Source organism: Hyaena hyaena, unplaced genomic scaffold, assembly GCF_003009895.1.
Source record: "Hyaena hyaena isolate Hyena2069 unplaced genomic scaffold, ASM300989v1 scaffold_848, whole genome shotgun sequence".
Classification (NCBI taxonomy): domain Eukaryota; kingdom Metazoa; phylum Chordata; class Mammalia; order Carnivora; family Hyaenidae; genus Hyaena; species Hyaena hyaena.
In genome coordinates, this window is record NW_024081479.1 from 619,369 (window position 1) to 636,251 (window position 16,883).

The window sequence follows — 16,883 nt, forward strand, 5'->3', positions numbered from 1 at the left end:
GGGCCTGAGTAGACAGGAGCCCTGTGTCATTAACATTCTTAAAACTACCTGGGCACTTCCAGGACCACAGAAGCACTCTCAGACCCGGGAACCTACCCAAAGAGAACACTCAAAAGGCTCCCGTGTAAGTCAGTGCCTACAGACCTTCTTTGGCCCCACCCCAAAAGCCCCCCCACAAAGGACTCACCACCTGTGGCTTGCTACAACACTTGCTGGCTGGGACAGGCTCATCCGGAGCCCTGGCTGCCTCAGGGGGCTTGGCCTCAGCAGAGGGCGGTGCAACAGGGGTCAGGCAAGTATCCACGGGTACTGGGGCAGGAACCTCACCAGGGTGGAGGGCCAGCATATATTGCTTAGTGACATCCTCGAGTGATGGTGCCTGCAGTGTGGAGTGTGCTCTGGCAGGGAAGCCCATGGGCTCCGGCACAGCCACAGGGGGCCCAACGGAAGTCAGTGGCTCAGGCACCACAATAGGTGTGAAGGTGGCGGGCACACTCGCGTGGCGAACGTGTTTGGAGGAGAGTCGGGCCCGAGACAGGCTGCTAGTCTGGTCCTCATTGCCTTCCTCTCTTGGTAGTTCCTGATGACTGCTCCGGGCTGGGCGCTTCTTTGAACCACGACGGATGAGCCGTGGGGACAGAACATCAGCCAGTTTAGGGTCAAGATGGAAGTCACGGTGGGCGGTGGAGGAGGCAGGTGGAGTCTTGAGTAGGGCCCTCTCAGACTGTGCCCGGCATCTGGCAGAACTGGACTCTTCTGGTGCTGCCTGCTGCTCTGCAAGAATTGGCTCACTGCTAGATGGAGGCAGCATGGATTCAACTTCTCGGATGGGCTCCCCTCCAGGGCCCTTAAATCCAGGCCCAGCCAGCTCCCCACGGCGGCTGGGGTCACTCAGAGATTTCTTCTTGGGGACTTTGCCAGCAACCCTGTCATCTGCCATGCACCCCAAGGCACCAGGCCCCTGAATAATACTCTGAATTACTTCCTGGTAACCCTTGCTCTCTTCACTGCCCACAGACCAGTCACTGTGGCCACTGGTCAAGCCCTCGTCCACAGCTGGGGTCGCTGGAAATCCTGTCTTGGGGCTCAGTGAGCCCAAAAGGTTGCTATCCACGGAGAACCCAGAGGGCTCCTCGGAGGTGGCAGCCCGGTGGCGCTGTGGAATTGGGTCACTCAGAGACCTGTAGGCCTCACCTGCCTCCCCATTGCTCAGTTCAGTCCCACCAGGGCCTGAAGGTGGGATTTTGCGTCTCCGGCGGAGGGCACCTGGTGTGGGAGGAGTCTCAGGGGACACCAAGGCCCACCCTCCCAGACTATCTTCAGCCCCAGGGCCATGGTGGTTGGTCTGGGCTGAGGATGACGAAAGGGGTTGCCACACCCCTGTGGTACCCAGGCTGCAAAAAGCTGAAACAGGAGGCTCTGGATCGGCCCCAATGCCCTCATCTGTCAGGCTAGACTCAGGGCCAGAGAGCTCCTCCTGGGACCGCTGCCCTTGGGTCATGTCTCCTACCCAGTCACGGCTTCCAGGGGGGATATCACTTCCATCATCCTGCTGGGCACCCATTCGCTGGATCTTCTCAAAAACCTGACGGGCCTCTTGCACATACTGATCCTGGACAACCAAGGGCAGTGGGTCCTCCTCGGCACCTGGGCCTGCCAGCAGGAGCTCAGAGGAGCTGGGCTTCAGGGCAATGGTGCGGGATAGGCGGCGGGCCGCAGGCTTCTCAGAGCAGGTAAAAGACTTTGCCCTCCGCAGAGTGGCCGTCAAGTCTTTGAGTGTGGGACGGGTGCCAGGTGACGTTGGGACTGGGGCGGGCATGGGCCCAAGCTGTCTGCCAGGGCCACCTGCTGCTGGTGAGTCTCTGCCATCTAAGGGGCCGCTCCCAAGATCATTGGGGCGCCCACTGGGTTTTCGGACCCTCAGCTCTGAAAGGTCTGAGCGAAGGAAACTAAGCAGCGTCAGGGTCTCTGAGGCGATATCTGGATTCGACAGGGACTTCCGCTGCCGACTCTTGTCCAGCTCAAGTCCTCCATCTCTCAATGCCCTCGTGGTGCCCACAGGTCCCTTGGTGCGGGTTCGAGGCTGGGGCCTTAGGATGAGCCCTTCTCCAGTTCCAAAGCTAGGCGAACGATACATGCCCCAGGCCCCCGAACCCCGACTAGCCCATGGGTCCTCATCCTTGAGGGTCTCCGTGCTGGAATAACGGCTGCTACCACGGGAGCCTGCTGGGCTGGCTAGGTATGCGGGAAAGCTCACCTTGGCCACGCGGAAAGCTCCTCCCACAGTGTCAGACATGGGCCGGAGTCCCTCCTGAGGACCTGGTACACAGGGAGGCGAGCCAGTACCCCACTCCCGGGGTCCTTCTTCACTATGGGCTCTTGGAGATTTGGGGGGCTCTGGACTCCTGGCTCCGCCTGCTGAGTCCATGCTGCCAAGATTTAACCCATAACTGTCTGCCCTACAGTCCTTATCCAAGAGAGAGCTTCCAGGCCTGAATCCCGGCCTCCCTTCCCAGCGGTGGCCACCCTCACCGTCTTGGTCTTCCTCACTGCCCGAGGAGTGGCCTCCGTGGTAGGCCGGACTCTGCTCCGCGAGCGGCGGCGGCGGCGGGACCTCCTCTTCCTCCTCGCTGGAGCTGGCAGCCCGGCTGCGGCTGACAGGATAGGAGGAGGCGATGGAGGAGGAGCAGGAGCAGGAGGCCCGGGCCCCGGCCTGCGGTTGGGAGAAGCTATGCCAAGAATGTAAACCATCCGCCGGACGCTGCGCCCGCTCCTGTTGCTGCTGTTGCTGCTGCTGCCGCCGCCTCCTCCCCTCGGTCCCCGGGCCCGGCAGCGGCCGCGCGGAACGCAAGCCAGCCAGGGGGAAGCACGTCCGAGGAGGTGGCGTCGGTGGCTGCCGGGTCTCCCGCGCCGGAGGCTCCCACAGGGCACCGTCGGGGCTGGGCGTTCCCGAGGCCTCAGAGTCGGCACTCGGCCGCCTGGAGCCAGGGCCACCGAAGAGCTTGCGCATCTCGGTGACGCTGGGCCAGGCCCCGCGCGCGGCACCCTCCGCCGCTTCTTCTGCGGCCCCGGGGGAGACGCCCCCGTCTCGGGCCCCCGAATGGTCTTCGTCCAGGCGCGGCGCGTCGAAGCGCCGGGAAAGCTGGCGCACCGACGGCGAGAGGCTGCGGAGCGGGCGCGGCTGCGCGGGGGCGGCCGGGGGCCCAGACGCCAGTTTGGACACGCGCCGGGAGGGCTGGCCCGGGACGGACGCAGCCGGCCGGCACGAGGCGCGGCGCCGCAGCCCGGGGTTGTCCGTGGCCTCCTCCCTTGGCCCGGGCCCGCCGCTCCAGCGTTCGAGCAGCTTGAACGAGACGCTACGATAGAGCGGGGGCCGGGGCGCCCCGTCCGCCATGGTGGCAGCACTCACTCTGGGGGGGCTGGCCTCGGGGAGCCGTGGCCAACCCCCCCCCACGCCCTCGCCGCGAAAGGAGCGCAGCAGCCGGGGTCCGAAGGCCTGGGTTCTGCAGCAGCAGTGTGAGGGGGCTTTGCGGGGAGAGGGCGCAGAGACCCAAGCAGAGGTTTATCTGCTGCGGCTCAAGTTTCTGAGGCCGCCGACGGCATCTGCTCCATCCAGCGCGGTCCCTCCCGCCTCAGCGCCGTCCCCCGGGACCGGCCCCCTCTTCGGCCGGTGCGATTCGAAGCATCGCGGCCTGGCCCGGTCCGGGCAGGATCCCAGTGCTCTGCTCCTCGGCTCCGTGCCCGCCAGCCGGCCTGCCTGCCTCCCCTCGCGCTCCCGCTCCGGCTCCCGCTCCCTCCCTCTTGGCTGCTAGCTCCTCGCTCCCTTTTGTTGCAAATAAACTTCGTGGCTGAGGAAAGGGGGCGGGAGGCGGGGCCTCGCGCCCAAAAGAGGGGGTGGGCTCCGGTAGTGAGCGAGGCTGGGAGTCGGGAGTTGGGGGGGGAGGGAATCGGGGAGGAGCCTAAGGAGAAACAAGACTGCTTGAGCACTTGCAGACCGAAGTAACCCTCTAGAGGAGCCCCTCTGGAACCCAGCGGGCCGAGCTGCCCCGCCAAGGACTCGCCCCGGCACACGAAAGCTTTCAGTGTGGTCAGCTCCGCTGACATACAGCTGGGGCTGCGCACCCACTGCGGTTAAGACGTTTTTGTGTGGTAACATCTTCTGCCCAAAGGAACACCAATATGGCAACCTCCGACTCATTAACTGGTACACACCGACATTCAGGTACACCCAGGAACACTCTTCCAGCTGGAAGGGGGCGGGACTCGCCGCCAGGGGGAGCAGTAGGCGCCACAGGAGACCTGGGCGCCAGCCGCTCCCTGCCCCACCCCTTCACCCCGCCCAGGCCACGCCCCCTACCCTGCCCTTCTCGGTGAATCCCACTCTCACAGGGAGCCCGTCCAGCCTCCGGTGCCCCCAAACGCCCCGCCCCTCTTACCTCTGCGGCCGGTCCAGCTCTGACCCTCCCACGCCGCTCCAGGTGCCCCGCCCTTTGTGGCCACTCCCCCATCCGCCCTTATGTTTCCAGCTGCACACCCTAGGCACGCCCCTCCACCTGTCCCCGCCATCCCAGAGGCCCCTCTCCTCGAGGCTCCGCCCTATGCCCCACCCCCTCCCCCTGAGCTCCGTGATACGTGGCTCTTACTCCCTCTACCGGCCGGATTCTCCCACTCCATGGAGTCCAGGACAGGTAAAGCAGTTTCCCTCACCAAAAATGGGAGGGTTTGGAAGACTCATTTCCTTTACTTCTTTTCAGTTCTTTCCTAATCCCTTCAGCCGTTTCAAACCTAGTCCCTTCCCAAAGTCCCTTCGGCCTCACACGCAAAAGGAGCATCAACGGAAACGCCCTTGAGTTGCCACTTTCAAACCAACACATCTACCTGTGGCCCTCCACCCTCCTAACAGAAGGTGTGGGCCGCCTCTTCTGCTTCAAGCTGATCCAACCCTTGAGCTCCCCTTCCACCTGTGCCCCTGTCTGGCAAGTATCCCATTGTACTGGGTACTGGGGCCTTCCCTACCGCTGCCTGCTTCTGCTATTTCCCATTCATCCTCAGGGTCCTGCTTAAATGCAAGGAAGCTCCTCAACATTTGAATGAATAAATGGGAATTCATGGAGTGCCTTGGATGTATGGGTAATATTATTTTATTCAGTTTATTAAATCCTCGAACCACCTGGAGGTAGAAAATATTTCTTCTCTCTGGGTCATGAAGAAGATGTAATTTTGACCACTGTCAAAGTCAAGAAATGGCAGCTCCAGGTATGACTCAAATTCATATTTAAGGAGCTTTAAATGCCATGCTCCTACAGTTTTCACCAGTCCCGGACCCCTGCTGAAGAAGAAGGTTCTCGGGGCGCCTGGGTGGCTTAGTCGGTTAAGCGTCCGACTTTCGCTTAGGTCATGATCTCGCGGTTCGTGGGTTCGAGCCCCGCGTCGGGCTCTGTGCTGACTGCCAGCTCAGAGCCTGGAGCCTGTTTCAGTCTGTGACTCCCTCTCTCTCTGACCCCCTCCCCTGCTCACGCTGTCTCTCTCTCTCTCTCTCTCCTAGAAAGAAATAAAAACGTTTAAAAAAAAAAAAAAAGAAGAAGAAGAAGGTTCTGTCTCCTTGAGCCCCCAGCAGTCTCCTCTTTCTTGGGCCTGGGCTCATCTGCCCCAGGAACAGAGGAGAGTCTGGTCTGACTCATGCTCCTCTCAGCCCAAGAGGACTGTGGCTGAGTCTGATGAGGCTGGCAGGCCCTGGGAGCAGGAGGCCTGGCCCAGATGAGAGAGGCAGGGATGGGCATTGGGCAGGATGGCAGACACTCAGGGATTGACTGGGTTGTGGGAAATCTCTGTAGGGAGAAAGCTCTTCCTCTGAGTTGAGATAGCCTCCTTTAAGCTCTCACCTCAACCTTGTCTCAGCTCTGCCCAAAAGGACATCTCTCCTTCACTGGGGAATTGATGGCAAGGAAGAGAATCCTGTCTGGCCTAGTGCCTCTCTACTCTTGCCTTGCTGTGTGACCTTGGATATATCCTTAATCTTCTCAGGGCCTCAGCTGCCTCATCTGAAAAGTGAGGAGTGGGTCTAGATTTCCCCAAGGGCACCTCTCTAACTCTATTTGAAGTCAAATTCTTGTCTTCTCTTGAATGTTTTTCTACTCTTTGGGGGAAGTTTTGTTATGGTGGTGGGAGGGGGGCCTCATCCTGGCAGGCACTGCTCTCCTCCAATAACAATGGTCCCTACCATCTGAAATTTGTACTTTGCCAAACTTTTTCACATCCTGTTATATTTTGTCTTCACATCACTTCTAGAATAGAAGTTTTTATTCCCATTTCACAGATGGGCAAACTGATGGAGAGGTGCAGAGACTCGGGTCACTTCAGCATCCTACAGCTTGGCCTTGAGGTGGGCTGACTGGGGACTTTGGATCAGGAATTCCCTTGGTGAGGAGCGAGGGTGTTTAAGGATCTAGGCTGGGCCTCTACCCAATGTCACACTCACCCAATCAGAGAGTAGCTAGGCTGCTTCCAGCATCTCATGAGTCCTCCTAGCCTTGGTACCTTCCAATTCACGATGAGACAAAGCCATCTTCCACATACAGGGTGGCCTGGGTGTGTTTAGCCCTTCAAAGACTCATCTAGGAGGTGGCTGGGAACACTGGGCACCAGGGTGGAGAGGGGAACTCTTCTGGGAGTCTAGAGCTGGGCCCAATGCAGACACCCTCACAAATGTGGCAGATGACCCTCAGCAGGTCACTGTCTTCCTCTGGGCCTCAGGCCCCTCACCTATGAAGGAGAATGAAAACATTAACCCATCTACCCATGAGTCATGGTGCCCCAGCAAGATCAAGACTATAAAACCCTTGAAGAAGAAATCAAAATAGGAAACTTGTGATGGTAACAGTCATGGCCAATGGACCTTGGGTACTTAAAAGGGAGAAAGATAAGGAGTGACAGGACCTCAAGAAGCAGTGACCTCCAGGGGCCACCTGGGTTGCTCAGTTGGTTAAGCATCTGGCTTAGGCTCAGGCCATGATCTCACCATTCATGGGTTCAAGCCCTGTATTGGGCTCTCTGCTGTCACTGTGGAGCCTACTTTTGATCATCTGTCTCCCCCTCTCCTTTCCCCTCTCTCATGCGCCTCCCTCCCTCTCTCTCTCTCTCAAAAATAAACATAAAAAAAAAGAAAAAGAAAAAGAAGAAGCAATGACCTCTGGGAAGGAACTGTCTTAAGGGGAATCTGACTCCTGACTCCATTTCCAAGTCAATTAGAAATGACTTGAGATTGTCCCCTTTCCTGTAGACCTCAAGTGGACAGAACTGGATTATTTATAACCTTTTGTTTATGACACATTCTCACCACTTCTTTAATTGGTTCCCACCACAAAACAAAACAACTAGGACCTTGACAATGTCTTGCATCTCATTATATAGGTTCCCTACCACCCATTCTCCTTTTGCCATACCTACCACCCAGGATAATAACTATTGCCTCCTGTGTTTAGCATTCCTTTGCTTTCCTTTTTGTATAATTTTATTGCATCTGTGTATTCCTTCAAAGTATATATCTTCATTTTAGTTGTTACAAAAGGGCATCTTCCTATGTGTAATTTTTTGAGATTTCTTTGTACTTAATCTTATACTGCTTAGGTTTATCCATATTGTCATACATGCATGTAATGGATTCTGGCTGCATGTAATATTCCACTGTGTGAATATGGCACTGTGTATTCATCCATGCTCTAATGGACGGATATGTGAGTGTTTCCAGGTGTTTGCTCTTGCAAATAGTGCTGCTCTGAGCATTGTGCACGACTCCAGGTGCACATGCGCAGGAGAGCTCAGGGTAACAGGCCATGTGACTACTCAACATCCAGGAGACGTTGTCAAGCTAGGATCGAATATCTCTCTCTGTGTTTTTATTTTATTATCTGTGTTTCCTTTTACGTGAAATGCCTGTTTTTGCCTCTTCTGTTGGGTTATTATACTTTTTTGTACTTTATGAAAATTCTGCTCAAACTTTTCCATGCTGAATACCTTTGGTGGCTTAGGGAGGGCTGGTAGTATTATCATTGTTTTATAGATAAGGAAACAGAAACTCAGAGAAGAGAATGGGTTTGTTCAGAGTCACAGAGTCAATAACAGCCCTTTTGCACTGAGCTAATACCTTCTGAGACCATTGGGCCTCAGCTAAGAAACCTCTGTAAGCTGAGTCACAGACCCCCTGGTCCCCGTTATCTCTCAGCTCCTGACCATTGCATGAGCTTATAGTCTCCCCAGGGAGGCCTTCCTTGTGCCCTAGCCCTCTTTATGTCCTTCTGAGCTCTCCTCCCCAGCTATAATGATCCAGGGTATATGTTTATTTCATTAATGACATTCTCTTCCATCAGACTAGGAGGTCCCTCAGGGCAGGGACGGATTGCTCAGCATGATGCCTGGCACATAGTAGGTGCTCAATAAATGTTTACTGGATGAACTGTCTGTTTCCTTGTCTGCACCCCTACTCTCACCCCCAGGTTCTTTCTGAGGGTAGGGTCTGGGTCAGAGCTGCCTCTGCGTTCCCATCGCCATCTTGGAGGAGCATAGAGAATGTGTGCTGAGCGAAAGAATGAGGGAGTGAGGAGCAAGCTGCATCTATTGCTAGAACAGATCCAGTGCCCCTGGGCTTTTCCAAATTAGAAAGGACAAGCCCTGGTTCTTGATTCTCTGGCTCCTGCATCTTTGGCCCTGCCCCTGTCCTCAACCTACAACAGCCAACACTCAGGCCTCCTGTCTTGGAAGTGTCTTCCCTGGACCTGGCCTCCCTGGGAACCTTCTCTCTTTTCTTCTTCACCCATCACCTCCACTTCCTCTCCTCCTGCTACTCCCTCATCCACCCACCTCCACTGTCACCGTCATTCAGAAACCCCTAGGCTTTGACCTTCCACCCCTCTGGCTCCTCCTTCTGCCCCGTCCCCTAATGAAGTTCCCAGGGTTCTCTCCAGGGCCTCCCTGCCTACTCTCTCCCTCAGAAAACCCATCCACCCCCTCAGCCTCAAGCCAAAAACATCATGACCACACCCCAAGCTTTGCAATTCTCTAAGAAGCCTTCCTGGGTATGTCCAGACCCTGTTGGATCCTAGCTCCCACCCAGGTTGAGGCCTTGTTACCAAGCTAGACCCTGGCCCCCACCCCAGTCCAGGACACTGCCTGGCCTCCCTCTAGGTCCATCATCTCAGGATAGAGCCTAAGTAAAGGGATTTGTTTTGGCTGTGTAACAAAGGCCTGAAAAAGTAGTGGCTTAAAAAAGATAGACATTGGGGCGCCTGGGTGGCTTAGTCGGTTAAGCGTCCGACTTTCGCTTAGGTCATGATCTCGCGGTTCGTGGGTTCGAGCCCCGCGTCAGGCTCTGTGCTGACTGCCAGCTCAGAGCCTGGAGCCTGTTTCAGTCTGTGACTCCCTCTCTCTCTGACCCTCCCCTGCTCACGCTGTCTCTCTCTCTCTCCTAGAAATAAATAAAACATTAAAAAAATTAAAAAAAAAAAAAAAAAGATAAACATTTATTTCTCTTGTGCAGAAGTCCAAGTTTAGATGGCCCCAAACTGGAATGGTCAGAAACCCTACCTGTTTCTCATGGTCCAAAATGGTACCCCAGCTGTGATGTCCCCATCGTAAGCAGCAAGAAGGAAGGGGAGGCAAATGACAGATACTACCTATCTTTTAAAAGACATTCACCCCCTTCCTGTATTAAACTGCCTTAGGGCACTTTGCTTATATCCCATTGCTTAGGATTAAGATACCTGGCCATACATAGCTGTAGGCAAGGCTGGGAAATGAAGTCTTCATCCTAGGAGAACTTGTGCCCAATTAAAAGAGAGTTGATAATTACAGTTGGCACTTAGCTGTCTCTGTAACAACTTCCTAGGGGGTCCCCAGTTACTGGCACTGGCTGGGGCAGGTGGGCACTTGGAAGGCAGGTAATAAAAGGAAAAGGAAGGGAAGCAGGTTGAGTAAGGCAAGAGGGGGCATCTAGTATCTGGGTTAGAGAAAGACTGTGTGACCTTCGCAGGTCAATTCCCACATCTGGGCCTCAGTATCACCACCTGTAATTGGAGGTATTATAAGGATTAAATGAGAAAATGTGTGTACAGCACACTGCATGTGCCTAGGACCTGCAGAGCCCAGCAAATGGCCACCGCTGTCATTGTTGTGACCCCCAGCGCTTCCCTGGGCTGGCACCAAGCCTTTTACTCCAGCCCTGCCAACTCTTCAGGCTTCCTATCCTTCCTCCAACAGCCTCTATGCCTTCAGCTGTGCTGTTCCCTGCACTAGGAACAAACTTGCCCTCTCTTCTTCAGTCTAATTACGGCCATTCTTCAAGCCCCAGTTGCACTGCTCCGCCCTCCAAGAAATCTTCTCAAGCCCAGAGAATCACCTTGGACCCCAGTGAACCCACATGCTCCACCCACCCCTCACCACACTCTACCTGTGCACCTTGGTCTATGACTGCTCTGTCTTTACCCCTAGTGAGCTGAAGCCCCCAGCTGAAGCCTGGTCACTGGGTGTGCTCTGGGTTAAAGTGAGGAGAGAGAGTGGAAGATGGGACAAAAGGAGGGAGAAAGAAGGGGGAAATTCAAGCTCCCCAAATGGCACTTGGAGTCTCTCATACTGGCATTAATAAATGGTTTTTCCTTCTTATAGGAGTGGATGAAGCTCATGGATTACGGCCCTTGTTCTGAAAAAAAAAAAAAAAAAAAAAAAGTATGCTGAGTTTTTTTTTTTCTTAAAAGACCAACTACCTCCCCAGGTGAAGGAAAAGGAGAAATCTCCTGCTCAACGCCCCTTGTTTAGAAACATCCTAGGCAAACTCCTAGGGAGAGATGCCGGAGGAACTTGTGTGCCCAAAAGGCAAAATCATTACAATAGTAACACTCATTGCACGCTCACTACGTTCCGGCATTGTTCTAAGTGCTTTGCACATATCAATCCTCACAACCACTTTACAAGACAGATAGCATCATCACTCCCGTTTTATGGCTTGGGAAGTTACGGTACAAAGAGGCTAAATAACTTGCCCAGGGTAACATAGCTAGAAAGTGGTAGAGCCAAGATACACACTCAGGTGACCTGGCTCTGGAGTGGTTACCCTTTATGCTATTCTGCCTTGTGAAGGGAAGCTGGGAATGGAATTGATGCGTGGCTCACAATTTCCACTCTTGGATAAGTAACCAAAGGGTCACCATTGTTGGCAGTCTCCTAGGACAGTCATCTGGGCCTCTCTACAGGGCTCACCTGACACTATGGGCAGAGGCCCCCTGCCCTCCGCTCTCCCACTCCCCTGCTCCCTCATAACAGGCAACTGAAGAGTCTCATCTCAGACTCACAACAAGATGCAGGGAAGGCATCATCTGTACTCCTCGGCAGGATGTTGCATTGTATTGGGAGTATACATCTTCTGACATTTCCTCACATCTCTTCCCTGTGACCCAAAGATTCAAAGTCCCTTCTGTCCAAATTATCATCAGTCTCTTCAGCAAGGTACTTCTGATGGGTTCCCAAGATGGTTTGGGCCTGGTTTTCCCACTTCCTCAGCCAGCTGCAAGCAGACTTCCAACATCACTATGGAGTTTAACTCCCACAGAGCCCTTCTCTGAATGCCCCCACTGTCCAACAGCCTTGGAGATTAGACAGGGCTAAAGGAAAAATGCTGAGTAAGCTACACAGTCCTTCCCCTCCCTGCCCTGTACCTATGCTCTGCCTTCTCTCCCCTCTACCTTCTAAGAAGGTAGACTCTTTGTCAAGGCTGGTTGGGGTACAGGGTCTGATGGTATACCAGCAGCCATGTTCTACAGGTGGAGAGCTGAGACCTGACAGGAGGGAATAAGTAATAGAGGAGAAGTGTGGTGGGGGTGTGTGTGGAGATATGAGGAAAAGGAGTAGAGAGGGTGAGGAGCTGTGTGGGTGGGGCCACAGGTGGGGAGAGCAGGTAAAGAGGCCTTATGTGGCAGAATCCCTTCGCTGCCTCCTCAGAGACCTTCAGTGAAGATGCCTTTCCAAAGCTTTTGAAGGCTCAGGTCTGTGTCTGAGGTGCCCCTGAGAGGTGGCCACTAGCAGCCCTCCAGGCACCCACAGTCCAGAATGATGGAGGTGAGAGAGTAGGAGCAGAACCCATGGAACAGTCTGTCTTGATACTGGCCACAGGACCTCTACACCTCCATGTCACAGCCTCCTGGTAGCCCTGGCATGGCCCTGAGTCTCTTCTAGTTGTTGACTTCTTCTAGAATGAAGCAGTGTTGAAGGGCTTTTCCCCCTTACTTGGGGGGCCTGGTGGAGGGGTCCTCAGGCACCCAGGATACCCTGAGGCTGAAGGAGGCCCATGAAGAGGTAGATGGAGGAGAGGTGGGGTCTGGGGCTCTTCCTGGCATTTAATGCTCTGGTCCCACCCACTCCATCCCCTCTTGGACTTAACTGAAACTCACTATTGATTTACAGCCAGATTCAATGCATCTCTGCCTCTGGGTTTTATGCACATGGTGCCTCCCACCAGGAGCAGTCTCCTTCTCTCTGCCTTTTGGATTCCTCCCCGGATTAAGCTCTACCTCTTTGAAGAAGCACTCCCCAATTTCTCCCTCTGCTGAGCCCCCACAGCCTGGAAGGTGGCCACGGGACAGCTTATGTTTTCTCAACTTTCACACACAGGAGGCCATATGACTGCCCCCCACCCCAGCTCTCTACCCATCTGCCCCAGGGCAGAGTCTAGCACAGGGCCACCCCAGGCTGTGTGAACACACTCCCCACTTCTATTTGCTGATCTGCCACTCAGCCCTCAACCTCTGGTTCAGATGCCCCCCATCCCCGCCTTGAGAGATCTTTCCTGACTCCTTGGACTGGAATATGGGTATCCTCTGCTCACCCCTTCCCTCCAGCCATGCTTCCCTCTGTCACAGCCTTGACATCACTTTGTCAAATGTCTGTACATCTAGTAGTTGGGGGCTTCTATGGGGCAGACCTGGGACTGGCTCTCCTGGGGCCCCAGAATCAGCTCAGGCCCAAGCACAAGGTGTAGGTAAAGGTTTGCTGAATGAAGGGAATGTCATGTACCTCCAGAGAGTCATATTCATCCCTCAAAATCCAGCTCTAATGTTCCTTTCCAGAAGCCCTCATTTTCGCCTCCCATCTTCCCTCACTCCCTTTATTGGTAACTCCAAAACACACAGCATATTTCTCAATTACAGTGCATGTCACTCTACATTTTTGTGAGCAGCTTAACATGGCTTCCCTGCCCCTCCAGGGCTGACTGGGACCTTCTAGAGAGCAAGGTCCAAGCTTGTCTCTGTGCACACACGGCCTGGTCCAGAGAAAGAGTTCAATAAATAGTTATTGGTGAGATTATGGGGTCTATGGGGGGACCTCACTCCATGCCCAGGTGAGCTAAGCTCTAATTCTCTGCATGGTTCAGGGTTGGTGGGGCTTCTGGTGCCCTGGCCCCAGATGTCTTTCCCCAGTGGACTCAGTGGCCCTGTCGGTGCCACTTGGCTGTGAGTTTCTGCAGCAGCTCGTGTGGCCGCCGGCGGAACTTCTTCTGAGTAAAGTAGAAGAGAATGGGATCCAGCACGCTGTTGGCACTGGCAAAGGGCCGTGTGACTTTATAGGCAGCTGCAAAGGCCTCCAGCACAGGGCAGGGGACACCGGGTGTAGAGCGCACCGCCAGATAGGCTGTCTTGGTGACATGGAAGGGCAGGAAGCTGATGGCAAAGGCTGCTGCCACCACCACAGCCATGCGGGCTGCCTTGCTGCGCCGTTCCCGGGCCACTGGCCCCGCTGGGCCGTCCTGGCGGCACAGACGATAGGCCAGGCGGCAGTAGCAGGCCAGCAGGGCGGCAAAGGGCAGCAGAAAGCCAATGACCGTGAGGGCCATGCCATAGGGCATATAGTGGGTGGCCAGAGCAGGTGGGCTCAGGTCGTAGCAGACGGTGCGGTTACGCTGGATACCTGTGGCAGCAAAGAGGGCTGTGGGTAAACATTGTGTCGTTACAGCCAGCCACACAGCCCCACACACCACCCAGGCAGTACGGCGGCCCCCACGCTTGTGCCAGGGGGCCAGTGGGTGACAGATGCCTAGATAGCGCTGGAAACTGATGCAGGTGAGGAAGAGGATGCTGCCATGTAGGTTGGCATAAAAAAGGAAGCGGACCAGGCGGCAGGTGAGGTCGCCAAAGGGCCAGTGGTCACCTTGGGCATAGTTGTAGATGAGCAGAGGCAGGGAGCAGGCATAGAGCAGGTCGGCCAGAGCCAAGTTCAGGGTGTACACGGCTGTGCGTGTCAGGGGCCGGCGAGATGTGCAAATCTGGGCAATGACACAGGCGTTCAGTGGCAGGCCGGCCACCAGCACCACTGAGTACACAGGTGGCAGGAGCAGTCTCTTAAAGTTCTCTTGGTAGACGCAGGTGGTGGGCGGTGAGTCCAGGGCCTGGCCTGTCCCATTGTCCCACTCCATGGCTGCCCAATTATGCTTCCTACATCCAGAGAGGCTGGGGAAGCAACAAAAAACCTGTCAGTATCCACACTAGCTGACTGTCCAGTGCCCCCCCTCCCCCCCACCGTCCGTTTCTAGACCCTGATCTCCACCTGAACCATCTCTGATACTACCCCACGGACACCCCACACAGCCTTCGCTTTAAGGAAACCTGGAATACAATAAAGCTCAAGCTTGGGAAAAATCCAATTCATTTTTTATAATATTCATTTCCCACTAATCTTCCTGGTAAACTTCTATTCAGCCTTCAAAACTCTAGTCATATGTCTCCTCTTTAAGTGGAGATTGACAGACTGTAACTTGGTTTTTGTTTGTTTGTTTGAAATCTATTTTTTTAATCTTTTAAAAAAAGTTTTATTTATTTAACTAATCTCTACATCCAACAGGGGTTTGAACTCACAGCCCTGAGATCAAGAGTCGCATGCTCTTCTGACTGAGCTAGCTAGGTACTCCAGACAGCCTCTAGTTTGAATTCCACCGGTGGTACTTACTAGCTATGTGACCTTGAGCTAGTGATATACCTTTTCTGAGTCTCAATTTTCCTATCTGAAAAGTACAGGAATGATATTCCATCTCTCAGAATGTCATGAAGTTTGAGGTACTAAATCATGCTAGGCTTTTGGAGTTTGGAGATTATTGTTATGGTGAACATGCCTGTCTTTCTCTCCTACACAGACTGGGAACCTCTTGAAAAGAAGTGCCAGGTTTGATGCCTCTCTGTGTCTGAAAGCCCAGTCTGGGGTCCAGGGCATAGAAGGCCCTGGTAAATCTTAATTAATCAACATGAACAGAATATCCACACAGTGTGAACAGATGAAGGACAGTGCCCACCTCCTCAGCCTGGACTCCACCTTCCATGGTCCTTCTTTTGGCTGCAATCTTCTTATCTGTAAAATGGGGGAAGGAGGTGATTCAGGAGTTCCCTCCCCTAAGCCTCTTTCTACTTGACTTGAGGTTGCAAACGCCTGTCGGGCAGAGCCACTGAGCCACAGCACCCTCTGGTGGCTAGAGTGAAAACAGCTTCCCTGAAGGCAAATGGCTGAGGTCCACTGCCTATTTTTTTTTTTTTTAAGATTTTATTTTTAAGTAATCTCTTTGCCTAAAGTGGGGCTCAAACCCACAGTCCCAAGACCAAGAGTCATATGCTCCACTGGTTGAGACAACCAGGCGCCTCTGCTACTTGCTTTTTATAGAGAGGAAAATCCAGGCAGAGCAAGAGGCAGTGATGGCTCAACCTTCCTCAGTGAGTTAGAAGCAGAACCAGAACCCAACCACCTGACTGAGAGGAGGCAATTTAGCAAAGCCCATGGTCATGGAATGTGGAAGTTATAAACCCAACTTCAGAGCTAGGCAAGCCTCATTCAAATGCTGGCTCCCCTACTTCTATGCTGTTCAACCCAAAGCATGTCCCTTGCCTTTTCCGGGTCTATGTTCTTATCAGTAAAGCATGTCATAGGCCTGATATACAGTAGGTGCTTAATAAGTGCCATGCCATGATGTTGTATCCTGCACCTAATGCCTCCATTCATCCCTTCAGCCTAGATTTTGGGGAAGCACATGTCTTAGGGGTTTCCTGGTGAGGTAAGTCTGGCTTCTTGATACTTACCTCCCAACTTGCATGTCCACATTTACTGGTACCCAGAGAGAACTCACAACTTAAAACTAATGGACCTGTAAGAGAAAGCCTTTGAGATAGTGAGTCAGATCAACTCCCTCCCTATTTATAGCTGGAAAAACTGAAGCGAAGGAAAAAATATGAAGTTCTATAAATGTACATAGAGGATGACAGAGGGTTGAGGCCAGATGCCCCAGTTCAAATCCCAGCTCTGCTACATGTGAGCTGTGGGGCCTTAGGCTCATTACTGAACTTCTGGGCCTTGGTTTCCCCATCTGTAAAATGAGGTAATAGAGTACCTGCCTCATACGGTTGTTACGAAGATCAGTGCCTGGCACAAGTGTTACCTGTTCTTGATGAAAATATACCTGCTAATTCAAGTTTTGAGATTTTAATTTTTTAAATTATTCTTATTTTTTTTTGATTTTGAGAGACAGAGAGAGAGAGCGAGAGCAGGGGAGGGAACAAAGAGAGACAGAGCATGAGCAGGGGAGGGTCAGAGAGACAGGGAAAGAGAGAGAATCTCCAGCAGGCTCTAAACTGTCAGCGCAGAGCCTGACATGGGGCTCATTCCTATGAACTGCGAGATCATGAACTGAGCCGAAATCTAGAGTCGTACACTTAACCTACTGAGCCATCCAGGCTCCCCAAGTTATGAGATTTTAAAAAGTTATGTTAGAGCAAAACATAACTACCCAAGCCAATTTCTACCAACTTAAACTTTTATTCTGATGAAAATATTTTTCCAAGAGTCTGGGCAAATGCAAAATGAGGTTT

The 16,883-nt window shown here is 53.6% G+C and overlaps 2 protein-coding genes across 3 annotated transcripts in view; both read right to left on the reverse strand.

Annotated features, from left to right (window-relative positions):
• Positions 1–3,764, reverse strand: part of ARHGEF17 (Rho guanine nucleotide exchange factor 17) — a 56,482-nt gene extending 52,718 nt beyond the window's left edge. For both annotated transcript variants that reach the window (XM_039219913.1, XM_039219912.1), the window contains exon 1: positions 188–3,764. In XM_039219913.1, coding sequence (XP_039075844.1) covers positions 188–3,394 — 3,207 coding nt within the window. In that variant the 5' untranslated portion in view covers positions 3,395–3,764. The remainder of the gene's footprint in view (positions 1–187) is intronic.
• A 9,387-nt stretch (positions 3,765–13,151) lies between these two features.
• On the reverse strand, positions 13,152–16,159 carry P2RY6 (pyrimidinergic receptor P2Y6). The gene is made up of 3 exons (XM_039219915.1): positions 16,098–16,159; positions 15,323–15,378; positions 13,152–14,486 (listed from the first exon to the last, which is right to left on the reverse strand). Exon 3 carries the CDS (start codon positions 14,450–14,452, stop codon positions 13,466–13,468), a length of 987 nt encoding a protein of 328 aa, XP_039075846.1. The 5' UTR covers positions 14,453–14,486; positions 15,323–15,378; positions 16,098–16,159; the 3' UTR covers positions 13,152–13,465.
• Positions 16,160–16,883: the final 724 nt, after the last annotated feature.